At 33.4% G+C, this 18,422-nt stretch overlaps 1 protein-coding gene and 1 long non-coding RNA gene across 2 annotated transcripts; one reads left to right on the forward strand and one right to left on the reverse strand.

Annotated features, from left to right (window-relative positions):
* The first annotated feature begins 1,907 nt into the window (after positions 1–1,907).
* Positions 1,908–17,947, forward strand: LOC127730231 (uncharacterized). Its single transcript, XR_007995001.1, has 2 exons — positions 1,908–2,045; positions 17,562–17,947. It is a non-coding gene; the product is annotated as an uncharacterized LOC127730231 (long non-coding RNA).
* Positions 6,613–16,947, reverse strand: LOC127730230 (ankyrin repeat and SOCS box protein 8-like). Its single transcript, XM_052238523.1, has 6 exons — positions 16,471–16,947; positions 15,636–15,731; positions 12,298–12,399; positions 11,738–11,839; positions 10,463–10,561; positions 6,613–8,881 (listed from the first exon to the last, which is right to left on the reverse strand). Exons 1-6 carry the CDS (start codon positions 16,543–16,545, stop codon positions 8,768–8,770), a joined length of 588 nt encoding a protein of 195 aa, XP_052094483.1. The 5' UTR covers positions 16,546–16,947; the 3' UTR covers positions 6,613–8,767.
* Positions 17,948–18,422: the final 475 nt, after the last annotated feature.

The following is an 18,422-nucleotide window of genomic DNA, read 5'->3' on the forward strand; positions in this document are numbered from 1 at the left end:
ACTACTAATAAGTCAAAGGACCGAAATCGACAGTCGACACCTTATGGGAATATTCCCGTCAGATGCTGTTTTTGTTTCACATCACGTTCGCATCACAATGCGAATCTATAAGTTTCGTACGATATTCACGCCATTTTGAAGTTATAACATAGCAAATATCGGTTCTCATTGGTTGCATTATGATTTGGTAAAGATTCTATTGGCTAGAATGATATATAGAATTGGTAACATGTCCCGGACAGGAGAAGATATTGAATACGGACAATTTTGACAGTATGGGTATTCAAGATCTTATCTGATACCCGATCAATGAATAATTTTGCCTTTACCGGTTTTACCTTGCTATTTAATGTCGCGTCACATTCATATTGCTAGATAAGAAGATGGACAAAGATGTACAAGTTTCTGGGTGTTTATCTGACTATTTATGCAATATAAACCAACACTTAAGATGCAAATCACTGCGAATGATCTTCAAAAAAATTGACAGGATACATCCATGTTACAAAACTAAATGATATATAAAAACAGCTACGTCAAGAGTACATGACACCCCATTTTGTTCATCAGAATTGTTGTGAGAATAATTTTGAATATTTCGGAGGCATCTAATAAACATGCATGAGGTTATCCATATGCAAATAAATATTGCGTCAGAAATGACTGTTAAAAGTCGCATAACTCTAGAACGACAAACCATGAAATTTTCAAAATCCAAAGTGAGTTTACATTCAACAATAGCAACAACACTACAGCTTGTAGTAAATTGATCCAAGCATATTATAGATCTAGTGTATGACATGAAGACTATTACCTTTTATTTATCTGCCCGTCAAAATCCCACCACTTGAATGACAAATCATAAATTTTCAAAATCAAACGGTTTATCTTGAATGCAAAAAATATCAGGAAGACAAGATTTTGACCCACACAGTTTTCATTCAACACAAAATTGCATTTACGGTAACGTTGTTTGGTCTCTAGTGGATAGTTTGTCTCATTGGCCATCATACCACATCTCCTTAATTAATATTTTATGAATTTTATGCAAAAATTCCAGATGAGCAAAACAGGCTCTTTGGGGACTCTAGTTTACTTTGCTTTGTGTAATTGTTACATGATTTTTTGGTAATACTTCTAATTTTGTTTGTTTATTTTAATCGATAGAGATATTCTTGTCTTGTTTATAGAAGTAGGAATACTAGATTTAAAGATTTCATTTAACCTATAACCTTTGTCAGTACATTCATTTAGCTTAACTGTATGATGCAAGATTCATGCAAAGGACGAATATTCCAATCACAAAATGTTGCGAGGTATCTTGTTGTTTTCAAAAAAAAAAAAAAAAAGAAATGGTCAACGGTTTAATCACTGTCTTTAAAAGGTAAAACACTTAATCTATAAAAAAGTCTAGCGACAGAATATGCCAGTCAAATATTTAGAAATAAAAAACAATCACTACAGATACCAGGCTAAAAAGTTCATTGCCAATGTTGTTGAAAATGAATTAAAAACAAGATGGTAATACGACACATGCACTTGTCGCTGTAATAAAAACAAACTATATACGTGTTAAGTAAAGGCATATAGTTTTTTTTTAAAGAGACAAGTGCCTATGTATAACGACCTGTCTGAGTATAAGTGTTCATCTTATTTACTGACTGGAAGTTATCATTTATTTATTCATCATTATTATAAGAAGTCTCATTCAGACAAATGAGTGTTTACTATATATAATGAATACAAGTTAAGACAATTTGCACAACCGAAGAGTAAAAACAACCACAAGGACAGTAGTTATACTTGTTGATAACTTAAAAATGCATGATAAAAACGCACTCAGAAACATATGCATAAAAAGCTGTGTGTCGATGCCCTTTATCTAAATTATCCAAAGGGAGGTCGCATCAACCTCATTTATATTGTAATAAATGATATACCACATATACTGCAAGCTCTACTTCAGATCTTACTTGAATGTTAACTTATACGTGTAGATATGCACAATGAGGACCAGTTTGGATCCAAACTTTCTGATAAAAGAGGTATGACTTCAATTATCCTTTATGACCTTTTTTATGTAGCAACATTCAAATAGCGCATTTACACAGATGCGGATCCAGGATTTTGATTATAGGGGGGGGGGGGGGGGGGGGGCAGGGCAACTTTTGGAGTTGGACTTCTAAAAAGTATATGCATTAACCATATATGTAGCTCCATACGGGGGCAAGACCCCTCCCCCCCCCCCCCTTTTTCCCAAAAAAAAAATCCGCCTCTGATACAAAGTATAATCTACATTACTAATTCTTTTTTTTTCATGATTTTATTTATTGTCATTATTGCACTGTATATTGTGTATAAGTATATATTTCCCATTTCCATTCCCAATTCTATTGATATTTTATATAATCATTGATTGAAAAATGGTATCAAGACAGTCCATTGTCAACAATATACGAGACAAAGATAATTTGGGATATATCATAAAAATGATTCGACTAAATGTTTCTTACCTTGAATATCTGTTCAGAACTTCAGACTTGCTAGTAATCCACTATCAATATACGATCATCATGACCGCGTACACTTAACTATGAACAATACACGCTTGTCCGATGCAATGAAGATGCACCATGCATTGTTAATTAATCCAAACATGTGAATCGGATACTAATTGTAAACGTTCGCGGCGCAAGAGGAAACATATATAGACTAACATTTTGATCTAATGGGAACGAATTTCATACAATGAACTTTAATTTGTCAGAATTTAAAAATAATAACATGTTTTAGAAAACCTTCAAAAAACTATTGTGTTAAATGACTTTGTCGGAGCTGTCGAAATAAAACTGGAGGCTTAAGTGGGCCTGTATCGATATATATGGATTTCAAACCTTTAAAGATGTAAAAGAAATGATTGTTTAAACAGAATCTGAAAATGCTTTTAGCAGCAATTATTTTTTTATTTCACCGGAACCATTTGAGGAGCCTTTGTAGAAAACTGTCCTTATATTAATTTTTATAAGATTGGACAAATTTAACCTAGTAGTATAAAAGAAGAAGTTGAAAATGTTACTTTCCAATGAGCCACCAATGCCGCCATATTTGCAAGTCGATACATAATAAACTAGGATCATTTGTAGTTTGTAAGACTTCTACCAATCATTAATCCTGAAAAGTTTCTAAGCATTTCCCCCAGTAGTTTCAGAGGAGTAATCTTTGGAAAAAATCAGTTATTGCCACTCGCGGTTATGTATTCGTCCGACCAGAACCAAATGAAGAGAGTTCGTAGAGGTTCTCCGCTAAGTTTATTTTATCATTGGAACAAGACTTTCAGATAAGATGAAAATAGGATTGTCCATGGAGTTTTATTGGGAAATAAGTGTGCCACCAATGTGGCCTTGTTTGCAATCCAAATCGATCAATATCAATTTAATGGGGACAGTCAATAGAAGGGTTCGTATTATCGTTTTCTCTCTCGATTTTTTCACTTAGTTTTATCTTTTTTAAAGAGTTGTATCATTGAATATTGTTCTCAAAAGATATGCATCCTACATTTTATTTAGTTATTCCGTTCGCTGACCCCAGTACACCAAAGATGTCATTAGTTATCTCCCCTTAAAATAACACCCTCCTTTCCTGGGTCGACTAAAATTTCACTGTGGTATAGTGTTACAATGGTAAAGGATTAAAGGATTTTATATTGGGCTAAATGGATGCGTTAAAAATGGGAAAGTCCTCACATCACATCACTTGTGTATTTTATGAATATCAATAAATACAGTATGACTGAAAAAAAAGTAAAAGCCAATTTATTTTTAGATACGCCATAAACAGTCATAATTCGCTTGGTCATAACTTTAAAGATAGCTTATGTAATTTGTAAATTAAATTTAAATAAAACATCTGACCTTGACTTTAACTACAATGTCATATACATTTTATATAAACGAGAGGCGAAAGATACCGAAGGGATACTCAAACTCATAAATGAACAACGAACTGACCATGCCATTGCTAAAAACGTAAAACGAACAAAAAGACAAACGACAGTATACAAAACACAACATGGAAAACTAAAGACTGAGCAACACGAACCCTACCAAACATCGAGGGTTATCTCAGGTGCTCCGGATAGTTAAGCAGATCCTTTCCAAATATGTTGCACACGTCGTGTTGCTCATGTAAGTATAAACGCGATGATAAGTCAGGATCTGCTTACCTTTGTCAGTAGGTCACATTCGAGGATAAGAGGACAGGATTGTGGTTACGACAATTGGAACAATATCCATCGTCATCTGTGAATCCGAGTGTTTTTGTCTCGCTTACGACTTTCGTCGCAGTATGCGAGCCATAGGGATTACTATCCGGTGACGGCAGTGTAAACTATTTGTATAAAGCTTTATATTTCAGGAGGTACAAGACCTGGATCCTTCATACCTTGTATGCAAATACCTTACATTACGAAGTTTTCGTCTGTTATATGTCCATTGTCCTTGACCTCATTTCATGGTTCAGCGACTGCTGGAAAAAAAAATTGTAGTTTTTATACGACCGCAAAAAATTTTTTGCGGTCGTGTATTGGTATCACGTCGTCGTCGTCAGCGTCGTCCGAAGACATTTGGTTTCCGGACAATAACTTTAGTATATGTAAATAGAAATATATGAAATTTAAACACAAGGTTTACAACCACTAAAGGAAGGTTGGAATTGATGTTGGGGGTTATAGTCCTAACAGTTTAGGAATTAGGGGCCAAAAAGGGGCCCACATAAGCATTTTTCTAGTTTCCAGACAATAACTTGTGGAACGGTGTATGGATCTCTCTGAAATTATACCACAAGTTTCCATACTACAAAGGAATGGTTAGGATTGGCTTTGGGGGTTATGGCTCAGACCGTTTAGGAAAGAAGGGCAAAAAAGGGGGAAATCAAGGGTTTCCTGGTTAATGGACAATTAAAAAAAAAGTACAGTGTTATGTTTGGATTACCTCCCTTACACTGCTTTTAAATTATGTATTGCTGACTAAGAAATATTAATTTTAGCCATGATTATGTATGTCATTTTCTATTTTAAGACTTTTATGATGTATTTAAATGGGTAATTATGGTTGCAACTTCACTGGAAATTTGAATAGAGATTATGACCATATCTTGAGGGAAAGAAATTTTTTTTTTGGAAAAAGTGGAGGAGGTGAAAAAAATGGGGGGTGGGGGGTTGGGGGTTGGGGGTAAAAAAGGAATTGTGAAGGGGGAGCATTTTTTTCTCATTTCAAATTTCAGAAATTAAAAAGAAAATTTCTTCAAATATATTTTTTTGGCAAAAAAGAGGGGGGTAAATTTTTTTTAATTTTTTTTTTTGGGGTGGGGGGGGGGGGGGGGTCAATTCGCAACTACATAGTGTGTTGCACAAAAGCAAAAACAAATGAATATAAATTCAAATCATATAACCAATTCTAAGTTCTTTGACTACAGTTATTCTGTGTCAGAAACCTATTATGTGTCAAATATTTAATTACAATCCAAACTCAGACCTGTATCAAGCGCGAATATTGTGTCCATTTTTGCCCCAACTGTTCAGGGTTGGACCTCTGCGGTCGTACTCAGCTGCGCTCGGCGAAGCAATTTATTTTTTAATTTGTCATGTGAATTTCTCACTTATTATGAGTAATAGGATGACTATATTTGGTATATGGGTTCCTCACAACGTCTACATGTTCGAATACGTCAGACAGGGTTCATCTGACCTCGACCTCATTTCATGGATGAGTGATCAAGGTTACGTGATAAGGTCCATTTCTCAGATACTACAAGCAGTAAGTCAACTAAACGTCGTGTATGGAATGATTGTAATGTGTATATGTCTGTCTAGCAGGTTTCATCTGAACTTGACCTCATTTTCATGTAGTCAATGTTGAGCTTTTTGTGTTTTGGTCTCTTTTTCAAATACTAGTAGCAATAGGTCAGCTATATTTGGTGTATGTAATGATTATAAGGTGTACATGTCTGTCTGGTAGGTATCATCTGACCTTGACCTCATTTTCATGATTTATTGGTCAATGTCAAGTTTTTGTGTTTTTGTCTGTTTTCAATTACCATAAGCAATAGGTCAACTATATTTGGTGTACGTAATATTTGTATGGTGTACATGTCTGTCTGACAGGATTTATCTGAATTAACCTCATTGTCATGGATCTTAAAAAAAATAATGAGGTACTTATAGTAAGACCTGCATCTTTAAGACTTTCAACATAAAATCAATGGTCAGTAAAGCAGGATAGACATTTCAGCGTGTGCACTTTTGTTTTTTTTTTTTTCCCTCAAAGTACGATTTATCCCTCCCTAAGACAAGATACTGGCCGTTTTTGTTTATATTTTTTATATTTGTTATGGATATGATATAAACCTACCGTAAAAATTACAATAGAAAAGTACACAATAGGACATATATCATTACTCATCATCAGACGACCATAAAATCCCTCATGGGTTTTATAAGCTGTAATGATGGAGAATACAGTGTCAAAATGATTATCTTTCTGCCATTACATTGTAATTAATTCATACAAAATAGGTTTTCTTTCTCAAAAACGAATGTACCATACAAACTATATATATTGTTAATCGAAACTTTATTCGTGCGAGACTTTGAAAGTAAACTGACTCTCCACTAAAAGTCATTAATAAAATACATAAGCAGTCTTTAGAGAATTATCTATAAACAAAAATAGTCTAGACATTTTAATCATTATGATGTTTTAGTTCCATACCCATTGGAAGCTTTTCAGTCTGCAATTGCATCAAGCTAAAATTCGGTCTTTTCAAAATCACGAAGCCAAATAAAAAGCAATGAAATATTTTAGATTTATAAATTAGGAAATGTCGCATATGATCAAATATTACATATGGTGTAGCATTCTTCTTTTTTCATTGGTTATTACACGCACGTGATTCAAAGGGAATTCCATGTACCTGAAGCCTCGTATCTATTTATAAGTATATGGATGCTATGTTTCTATCTATATATATATATATATTGACGGTCAATATTAATAATCTTGCAAAACACACAGAAAGAACATTAAGTCCACTTCCATAATACACTATTTACATATTTATCAATAATGGACTTTTGACGAGATCAATACGTTATATATGGACCTGTTCAGATTATATTGTCCGAGGACGAAGTCCGAGTTTCAATATAATCTAACACGTATTGACTGTGAACAGTGTATTATGGAAATCGACTTCAATGTTCTTTCTGTGTATTTTACTTTGTATTTAGCAAGATCTTTTAATATTGACCGTCAATATATAATATATATAGCGTATTTTACGTTGTATTTTACAAGATTTTTAATATTGACCGTCAATATATATATAAATAGATGATGGGGTTATTAACGACCTTGACTGTCTATAAAGCCCTCGCACGGTTGGATATAAATAGAAACATAGCGTCCATATACTTAAATACCCTTTGCATCAAGTGATCGTTATAACCAATGAATAAACTTAACAGGTCCATATATAATGTATTGACCTCGTCGTAAGTCCATAGTTAATAAAAAATGATATATTGAATAGGTCCATTTGATATTCTGGGGGCGAGGAAAGGAGGATTTGCGGATTGACTTTTCATTTTTATCTGTCGCTATGCCAGGCAAGGACATTCATTTTCAAAATCAAAATGTTTTTGTAGTGCCAGTTATAAGTCGTCAATATTTTACGTCCCGAAAGATCGCATAATTGACCAGTGATATTAGTGCGTAATTTGCTGTAAAGCAATTTTCAGTCAAAATATAATTTTCAGTAACAGAGTATTATTAGCTAAGGTACCACCTTCTTTTAGGCGGAGTCGATAGTTAGGCACAAAACCAATCAAAAGTAGGAACAATATATAAATATTGTGAAACCAGTTTTACAAGTTTGTTCAAAATATGCTTTCAGGTTAAAGGTGTGTTTGGTTTGTCAATTCCATTTCAATCAGTTACTTCTGTTCATTTATAACTAAGATTGTTTACATGTATAATTCTATATAGCATCATGATTTAATGGATTTAAAAAAAAAAACTTTTCATAACCTTATTATATATGTTTATATATAAAATAAGGACTTAATTATCTTTGATTTTGATGTGTATTTTTATGGGGGAGTATTACAGAAGGTGTAAAAATAAACTTGGTCGGGTCAAATCGTTGAGATATTCCTCTTACCATTCTATTGTAAAAATGGTATTGTATTGTTTTAATTGAAATGAAATTGACAAATCAAACACACCTTCAACATGCTTGAAAACTATATTTTAAATTTAGATTCTAAACTGGTTTCACAATGTGTATGCACTGTAGTTACTTTTGATTGGTTCTCTACTAACCCTATAATAATTGACGCCGCCCAAAGGAAGGTGGTTCCTTAACTAACAATGATTTCATGGTTCAGCTAGCAAGCAAGCTTACCAAAGAAGTAACCTTTACCTCCACACTCAAGTCATTTTGCTGTAGTAAGATGGTGCAAGTTTAATTTTTTGTGATGTTATTTAAAGGATTATTTTTGACAAAAGGGTGCAGTGGAAATTAAGACGTTAGCTTGACTAATTTATGCACATGCGCTTTTAAATGAAATTAAAAATGGAAAAAAATAGAGGTGGGGTATGTTTTCATCAACAATGCAATATAAGAGTTCCAGAGACAAATAATATAAATAGCTGAATTAGAATATAATTGAAATTGAAAGTGCGCGTGTTCAGAATCACATGACAATAGGCTATCGTCTGCTATTTTGATAACTTCTAGCATCTTTAAAATGTGTTCCACGTAGCAATATATCCGCACAGTCTTCATTTCTTTTTTGGGCAGCTAAAACAAAAGCAGTCTGGTCCTGAAAAATTAAGACATTAAAGTATGATAAAACACAATCGTCAAAATTACCTCAAATGATATGATTTAGTTTACTTGTGGTTTGACAGAGTATACATATACTTTGCATCGGAATTAAACATATTTATTCTAAAACCAGTTGTTGGCATGACACGGGTTATGTTCTTCTCATATATTTTATGACGGTATAATACTAAACCCCTAACAGGAGGGATTGTGCCTGATATTCATATGATGAAGACATAATCTTTCAATCAGTTTAATTGAGGTCTGAAGCTGGCATGTCAGTAACTGCTAGTAGTCTGTTGTTATTTATGTATAATTGTCATTTTGTTTATTTTCTTTTGTTTCCTATTCTGACATCGGACTCGGACTTCTCTTAAACTGAGTTTTACTGTGCGTACTGTTGTACGTTTGTTTTTTCTACATTGGCTAGAGGTATAGGGGGAGGGTTGAGATCTCAAAAAACATGTTTAACCCCGCCGCATTTTTGCGCCTGTCCCAAGTGAGGAGCCTCTGGCCTTTGTTAGTCTTGTATCATTTTTAATTTTAGTTTCTTGTGTATAATTTGGAGTTTAGTATGACGTCCATTATCACTGAACTAGTATACATATTTGTTTAGGGGCCAGCTGAAGGACGCCTCCGGATGCGGGAGTTTCTCGCTGCATTGAAGACCCATTGGTGGCCTTCGGCTGTTGTCTGCTCTATGGTCGGGTTGTTGTCTCTTTGACACATTCCCCATTTCCATTCTCAATTTTATTTAAACAGTATGGTGTATATAAACTAATCATATGTTTTGTTTATTGTTTTGTACATAAATCAGGACGTTAGTTTTCTCGTTTGAATTGTTTTACATTTGTCATGCGGTGCCTTTTATAACTTACTATGCGGTATGGGTTTTGCTCATTGTTGAAGGCTGTACGGTGACTGTAGTTGTTAAATTCTATGTCATTTGGTCTCTGGCGGAGAGTTGTTTCATTGGCAATCATACACATTTTCTTATTTTTATATATCATACATTATCCATTTGTTCATTTGCTTGTTGTTTGTTTTACGTCCAGTGGCAAATATTTCATGCCAGTTCAGAAAGAGAACAAAATAACAACAATCAGATACAATACGTAGATTCTACAAGGTCGACGTGGACCGAGATGAAGGGTGGGAAATTTTAACTGCCATTTGCAAACTAAACGGTATGTCGGATAGGGACAGGCCACCTACGGACCCATACGATCACACAAACATTAAGACATATGATCTTGCTTAGTTAACTGCTGATATCAGTTCCAGCTGTAATAAATAATCTTAGACATTCCCAGGTGAGAATAAGTTAAGGAAAATAATAACCATAATTGTGCTTCATTTTTCCCCTCGATCTGTATAACAATTCATTTATCATCGACATAAGAACTTTTAAAATTATTACATTATTAAATTTTCTTTTTTTTAAAGTGTGCACCCATAAACGAAAAAAAACATTACTAATTAAAAATCTAAGATAAAAAATACATTCACTAAAATCTTTGGAGTAACAATCGATATTGTCTTCTTTAAACAAAAATATCGTGGCATACTTTTTTACCTTATAATTTTTTAGATTTTTGTCAGCTCCTCTGTTTACCAACAACATGACATCATTAACGTTGCCGACACTGACGGCAATATGTAAAGCTGTGTTATTCTGAAACAAGAACATTATAATAATCATTTACTTTATGTCCACTGAGGGCCATTTGCTCATGGTCATACAGTGTAAAGCGGAGTTATTCTGAAACAAGAACATTATAATAATCATTTATTTTATGTCTACTGAGGGCTACTAGTAATTACTCATGGTCAGATATAGGTAAATGATAAACTTATGATCTACTTTCGATAAAAAAAATTATTTAAAAAAAAAATGAAAAATGAAGTAACCAAAAAGCTGTCAAAATGACTGCCAAAACAGTTAAGTGCCATAACTTCTGAACGGCAACTGTGAATTTGTCAATATTAAAGCTGACCTCCTTTTTGTCATCAGTATAAACATAACCCCACAACATTCTTTATGTACCTGACCCGAGTCAGGAACCTACTTTTTCGTAAATTGTTTTGTTATAAATTAATTAGGCCGTTAGTTTTCTCAATTGAGTTGTTTCATATTTTTCATGTCGGAGCATTTTGTAGCCGACTAGACGGTATAGGTTTTTCTCATTGTTGAAGGCCGTACGGTTGCCTATAAGGGAGTTACCATTTGATTTTATAGGGGGTGGGGGGCTAGGATGAAATTTGAAAAAAGACAGGACAGGAGTTTTGAGTACAAAAAAGGCAGGATGAGCAACTAGGCAAAAATAGAACGGACCGAATAGAGTGAAAAAATGGACAGAGATTACAACTAAAAAATAATGTAGGATAAAATTTTTCATCCTAGCCCCCCATAAAAATCAAATGGTAGCTCCCTAATTGTTTACATCCACTTTATTTGAATTTGATAGCCATGATAATTGTCTCATTGGCAACCATACCACATCTCCTTACTTTTATATAAAATTTGAAAAGCATCGGTAAAACGGTTCTTGAGTTATTACACTAAAATGACAAAAAGTACCGTTTTCCAATCTAAGTTGTGTTTGTGTACTGTTGTTTGTCTCAAAGGATGTATAATTGTCTGACAATATAAATCCTTTGTTTGTCTTTCGTTCGTTTTTTGTTTTTTTTTCTTGATGTTGTCAGTTTGTTTTCCACTTGTGAGTTTGAATGTCCATTTGGCATCTTTCGCCTCTCTTTTAGTAACAATCGTAGTAACATCATTGGAGCATAAAGTTTTATTGATTTCATTTAACAATTATAATTATTCAATAACCATGAAAATACCTACATTTTTATCTCTGGCATCAATAAAGGCACCACCTTCGGTAATCAGCATGTCCATGCATTCTGTTTTATTTCTTGCAGTTGCACAATGTAATGGGGTACGATGCTGTTATACATAATAGGAAAATAAGCCTAAACACACTAGTATATATAATTCTATCTTCGCTAACGTTAAAGCAACTATAAAAAAATAATTAGCTTTATTTTGCTATCATTGAAATTAGTATTTGATCTAATGAATTTTAACATATACATATATGAGGTGATGTTTAGATAACTGATTCACATTTTCCATTTTTGCTATAAGAAAACTTCTTGCTATGATGTACTTGTATGGGGGCCTGGACGAGGGGTTCTCAGTTAAAGTACTCTAACGGGAGGAATTGTGGTTGATTTTCATATGATGGAAACATCATTCATTTCAGTAATCAGTATTGTATTACCTAATTTATTATAATTTTGCACTCCATTTTTCTTTGTTCTTAATTTTTGTTTGTCCAGGATTGAAATGAGTAGTAAATTATATGGGGAAAAACCCCATAGGAAGTTGTACATAGTACTTGCCTCTACTTTGTCTCTTACTTCTGTATTAGCACCATACTTCAACAATATGTTTACGCTGTCTGTGTGTCCCTCCCTGGCGGCATGATGCAAGGCTGTATATCCCTACAATAATTGTTTTCTTTTAGTATACTATGATCTATGCAAGTTTTTTTTAATAAGACTAAAAATCTTAGATGCATGATTTTTTATTAGTTGTTATTGGTTTTGAACTAGCTGTCAGTAATTGCGAGTACTCTCAGATCTTCACTTAGTGTCTTTTTTGTTGTGGGTTGTATAGATACGCTGCCACGTCCGGTCTGTGTTTTCGTTAGATGTTTTCTGCTTTGTATCGAGCCTTTTTCAACACATTTTAAAGTTTTTGCTTATGTTGTACTGTTACACCTCTGTCCCAGGTGAGGGGAGGGTTTGGCGCCAGCAAACTAGTTTAACCCCGCTTATTTCTATATGTGACTGTCGTTGGCTCATGTCTGTCATATTTGTTTTTCGTATATTGTTTTGTTATAAATTGTTACATTCACTCTTCATTTGAACTTTGTTGGGTAGTTGTCTCATTGGATAATACCACATCTTATATATTTTTATATTGAAAGCTTAAAAACTAAAACTTGCTACAATATAAATTATGGCCTGTATGCGGATGTTCACAACGATTGTTTGCTTTTATTTAATTACCGCTCCCCTCACATCCTAATATTGGTACTTCAGATGCTCGTGGATAAAACTCACTCTAAAAAGTTCACCTGGGGGAGCTAAGTAGTACATTTGCCTGCGTTATAACACATTATAAATGATAACTTATGGGAATCCCTCCCACCATAATATCTGTATATTAATGATGCCCAAGGGGAATCTTTATCCAAATATCGTCTGTGTATATTGATGATCAGGGAAATGTCTGGGGTGCCCAAGAGAAATGACAATTCACATAATGTCTGTATAAAATCATACCAAATTGGAATCACTCAACATCTTGTCTGTATATACATCTGCCAAAGAGCAATCTTTCTCAGTATGATATCTTTATATAATGATGCCCAAGGGATGTCTTTATATAATGATGCCCAAGGGATGTCTTTATATAATGATGCCCAAGGGATGTTTTACTATAATGATGTCCAAGAGATTTCTTTATATAAAGATGTTCAAGGGATGTATTTATATAATGATGTCCAAGGGATGTCTTTATATAATGATGTCCAAAGGATGTCTTCATATAATGATGTCCAAGGGATGTCTTTATATAATGATGACTGCAGATGCAACAGGTATAAAACAGACCTCAATCTGCTGTGCTCGATTGCAACGTTCATTGTATTGCAATGGCAATTAGAACGGCAGACAAAAAATTGGCTGTTCACGATAGCAAAAACAATTGTTTTGAATGGTAATTGGGAACACATATCCTAGCTACCGTATCTGTCATAAGTATAGCCGGTAATGTGGTGTGTACCTGAAAGCTCGGGGATTTTCTCGTGTTCACATCAATTATCTTGATTACTGGATATGGTATGATAATGTGGTGTGTAGCTGAATCCTCGGAAATTTTCCCATGTTCACATCGATTATTTTGATTACCGGACATGGTATGATAGCAGTCCATCCAGGGCAGGATATTTTTACTTTTCAAAATCTTTATCTGCCGCTTTGATCTGTAATGTGCTATTTAATGCGTTTTGTTTACACGTCTGTAATGTATAACTATGGAATTGTGCGCTTTTCTGGATGTTTGTTTTATTTTTTCTTTATATGTTTGATGTTATCCTACACATTTTCGTGCATCTTGTAACACAATATTTTCTTAGGAGAAATAATCAATTTCATTATTTGACTATTATACTACCAGTATTATAATAACACAACTATAGTTTAAAGGGGTACAGGGGCGGATCCAGCCATTTTTATGAGGGGGGTTCCAACCATATGTCCCCATTCAAAAGCATTGATCATCAAACAAAAAGGGGGTATTCCAACCCCCGGAACCCCCCTCCCCCTTGGATCCGCCACTGGGGCATTAGCTGTCCAATTGATATTCCCCAATTTGACTCAAATTCTCATATTTGATTTATAACATACTAAAATGTATATCCAAATTGCAAAAAGTTTAAAATAAACAATTAACAATGCATGGACTCGATCATATGTATTAAATTTTCGTGTGTATTTCAGTCTAGACGTCATCTAATTATAACCATCGAGATGACCTCCGAAGACTACCGACGGTCAAATAACCCGATATAAACATAAAAATACATATAACTAGATAGCGACCACGTCCAATTGGATTTTTCTAGGTCTGTTTAATTTCATATTGTAGGTTTAAAAGTAAGTTTATCATCGTTTTTACATGTATGAGAACGATTTTTTGTGGATCGAATCAGTCAACCAAATAGTTCATCCTTGTTTCACTTTCAATGTTGACATTCTTTTCCTTTTAATAGCTGAATACATGCGTAATTCAAGCCCAGCTAAGGGGTTAAATTGAAGGTCACATGAATATGGATCCAATGAGGTCGAATTATTCACTTGCAAGTGAATAATTCATCAGCGATGTTTCTTAGCTTATTTTGACAAAACTGAACCCAGTTGGCTGCTAAAAGCGAATTATTACTTCACTATTTCACTTTTATTAATAATTTAACAAAACAATTCATATTTTATTTTTTTTATATCTCGTAGCTAATGACTCTTCAAACACAAAAAAAAAAAAACACATTATAAATGTTCACAACGACAAAAACGGCCTATGCATTGCGTATATTAGTATATTAGTATATTAGTGTATGCTAGGAGTGTATACATAAGTAATTCAAGAAACAATTGTACATTTTGAATTTCTGCAAGTTATTTATGGGATGATCGAAATATATGAATTGTGCCGTGTGTTGAAGTCTATGGTAATACATCAGTGGTGCAACTTTAAATTATACAGTACCAGAAGTTTATTATTCAAGTCAGTGTTTTATTTGTGGCTTTTAAATAACAGTATACAAACTAAACGAAGATTTTCTTCTTTGTTTATTATTAAAAGAGGTGAAAATTACTGTTCAATCTTGATTTAGCTTTGATTTTATAGGATTAGTGTTGGAAAATAAATCGTTTAATGTGAAATGCAGTGCATTCATAACTAAAAGGAATAATACCATTAATGACAACAACGTAATCGTTTTATAGCTGTCGATATTGGTATATATACATATTGGTCTAATGACAACCATTTCTAACTCTTTTTGTTTTTTTAAATGTCAATTCTCGTTAACCTGAATTTGACGGTATGAGGCTTACTATTATAAAAGTAGAAATGATTTATTTACCAATATGATATGCATGGTATAACTTACAAAATTCGATGGCGAGACAAAATTGACATCTGCTCCGAGTTGTAAAAGTTTTTGGACCTGCGCTGTTCGTCCGAACTTTGATGCATTAGCCATTTCCTGTTCAAAATATAATTGGATTAAAGATAAATCAAAGTTCTGTATGCTCAACTGGTGAATTTTGTTCCAATACTATGAGAGTTTGGATGGAGGGGGGGTGTCCATCATTTCTTTATTCTGTAATTTTTCATGTAATTTTTTCTCTATTCTATATATTTTTGCACAATATTCCTTATTCTTTACATCTCAGCACCCCATAATATTCTATTCTTTATTTTTTTTGGCCTGTTTTTCTCTATTCTTTTCTTTTTCCCATTTTTTTTAAATATCACTTATCTTGTAATTGCACATTAATAACGCTTAATTTAATTGAATAATAAAATAATTGAGGAGACTTACTCAGTTTTGATAATATTTTGATAGAGTTGAAAATGAACTCCTCTTAACAATGGAATCTGACATAATAGCTCTCAAATTATTGTTCTTCTCTTTAATAACAAACTTTGTTAAGGGTTAACAATACGCACATTGAATTTCCCAATGCATTTTTTTTTTCTACAGTATTCATGTAGTGTATAAGGTATAAGGTTTCATATAGTTGGTAAGTATAGACTCGTTTTGAGTGCAATCTATGAAACAATGTCAGATAAATTGTGAACTGAAATTACAAAGAAAAACATCAAGCAAACAAAGAAAAACAAAACCATAAAAAACGAAAACAAAAACGAAATAAAATAATAGAAAAAGAAATAAAAACATTGTAAATTTTCAAGTACAAAAGCTTACAATTAAAGCTCACCCTGTTAAGCCGAAGTCTGTTTTCCTCTCTGATTTCTGTCTGTGATTTGATTGCTATATCCCTGGCTATATTCATCTTGAACGTTATCGATGTACATTTGAATCACACTGATAAGATTACGATATCTCCTAGTATAACGAAAAACAGAAAATTGTAGTTTTTTTCCTAAGAATAACAGTAAGTTCCATCGGATACCATCTAAAACAATTGACTTTTAGTTCAATAAATCTTCCAGCCGAAAGGAACTACCTGTTGTCTACTAGTTTGTTGTCTAGACTATGTCAACAGTAAAGAGACAATGCAGCACACCGGCTCAATAGTATATGTTTGAAACTTCCAGTGTAAACGAATTTAAAACATGTTTTGTCATTCTTCACTACAACATTAATATTTAAAAACTTTAAGTCAAGTGCATAACAGTCAATTACTTATCTAGAATAAGTTAAAAAGAAAACAAGATCAAAATACACTTTGTTTTAAAATTCGTGTTAATTAAACGGTGAGCAATTAAATGCTACTAACAAAAAGATCTTTTCGTTTCATTTCAGTCACCACTTGAGTGGTTGCATTTTTTTTTTACATTATAACTATGTAAGGACATTTAACATACTGAATAACATGTTCGTTCCTTTCTCTTATTGAGTGAACGCGCAACGGTGTCATGTAAGCGAAATTATTGAATTTCCATTAACAGTTTTTTTCTTTTAAAATTTATATTGGAACTAATCTAGAAAGTAGGAAATTTGACAAGGTGTCCACAAAGCTATCAATGCGATACAAATAATTGTGTGTGTTTGGAGTTTAGTGTGACGTCCATTTTCATTGAACTAGTACACATTGTTTAGGGGTCAGCTGAAGCCCGCCTCCGGGTGCGGGATTTTCTCGCGCTATGTTGAAGACCCATTGGTGGCCTTCGGCTGTTTTCTGCTCTTTGGTCGGGTTGTTGTCTTTGACACATTCCCCATTTCCATTCTCAATTTTAGTACTATGGATATATGTGAAGATTTCATTGTACTATGTGCTGCAGTTTTAATTTTTTGTGTTGCTTACAAAATTTGCATTATATTTTAACTTGTAGTTGTTTATTTCAGTGGTGGATTTTTGCTGCTGCCAGCTAACTGTCTTGCCAACAATGATTGCCATTTTTATGCCTTGCCAACAATGATTACTATTCTATGCCTTATCAACAATGATTGCCAGTTTTATGTCTTACCATTTGCATGTTGCTATAAATAAAATCATTGCTGAAAAATAGTACTTTAGAAAAATACAAATGCTTTATTCCAGTATAGACATTTTTTTTCAAGGGATGACAAAAAATAACCTTTCCTTAACATTCCTATTTTTCTATACATCGACTTCTTTGAAGGAATGACACAGTTTTACATGAACCTGTTAATTAGTTGCAGTTGACAGTAAACGCAGCAACACATTTACAACATGAAAGACTAGAATATAATTAAATGACTATTATATCTTTTTTGTTGATCTTTTATTTCTGATCATTACTTTAAATTTCAGTTTTTCTATTATCGTTTTCTTTCTGATATTGTTTTACATCTAACCCCCTTGTTTTATCAATTTTGTATTTACATTGTGTCATAGATTAAATTTATTCGTTCAGTGTATGTTCACTTGTTTTTGTTAATATGTCTTTTGATTGAGTAAAGCCATTTCAATTGGTATTTTATAGTGTGTCTTTCGATGTTACACTATTGTTTCAGGTAGGGTGAAGGCTGGCGCCTATTAAAACGTTTAAACCCGCTGCATTTTTTTTGCACCTGTCCTAGGTCAGGAACCTGATGTTCAGTGGTTGTCGTTTGTTGATGTGGTTCATAAGTGTTTCTCGTTTCTCGTTTTTTATATAGATTAGACCGTTGGTTTTCCTGTTTGAATGGTTTTACACTAGTAATTTTTGGGGCCCTTTATAGCTTTCTGTTCGGTGTGAGCCA

Source organism: Mytilus californianus, unplaced genomic scaffold (genome assembly GCF_021869535.1).
Source record: "Mytilus californianus isolate M0D057914Y unplaced genomic scaffold, xbMytCali1.0.p SCAF_2, whole genome shotgun sequence".
Lineage (NCBI taxonomy): Eukaryota > Metazoa > Mollusca > Bivalvia > Mytilida > Mytilidae > Mytilus > Mytilus californianus.

Excerpts from the sequence above, each read along its gene's own strand:
- LOC127730230 (XM_052238523.1), bottom strand. The coding sequence starts at position 16,545 with ATGAATATAGCCAGGGATATAGCAATCAAATCACAGACAGAAATCAGA. Across the intron at positions 12,400-15,635 it reads TTGTCTCGCCATCGAATTTT|GGATATACAGCCTTGCATCA; the intron begins GTAAGTTATACC and ends CAATTATTGTAG. Across the intron at positions 10,562-11,737 it reads TTGATGCCAGAGATAAAAAT|AATAACACAGCTTTACATAT; the intron begins GTAGGTATTTTC and ends TTCTTGTTTCAG.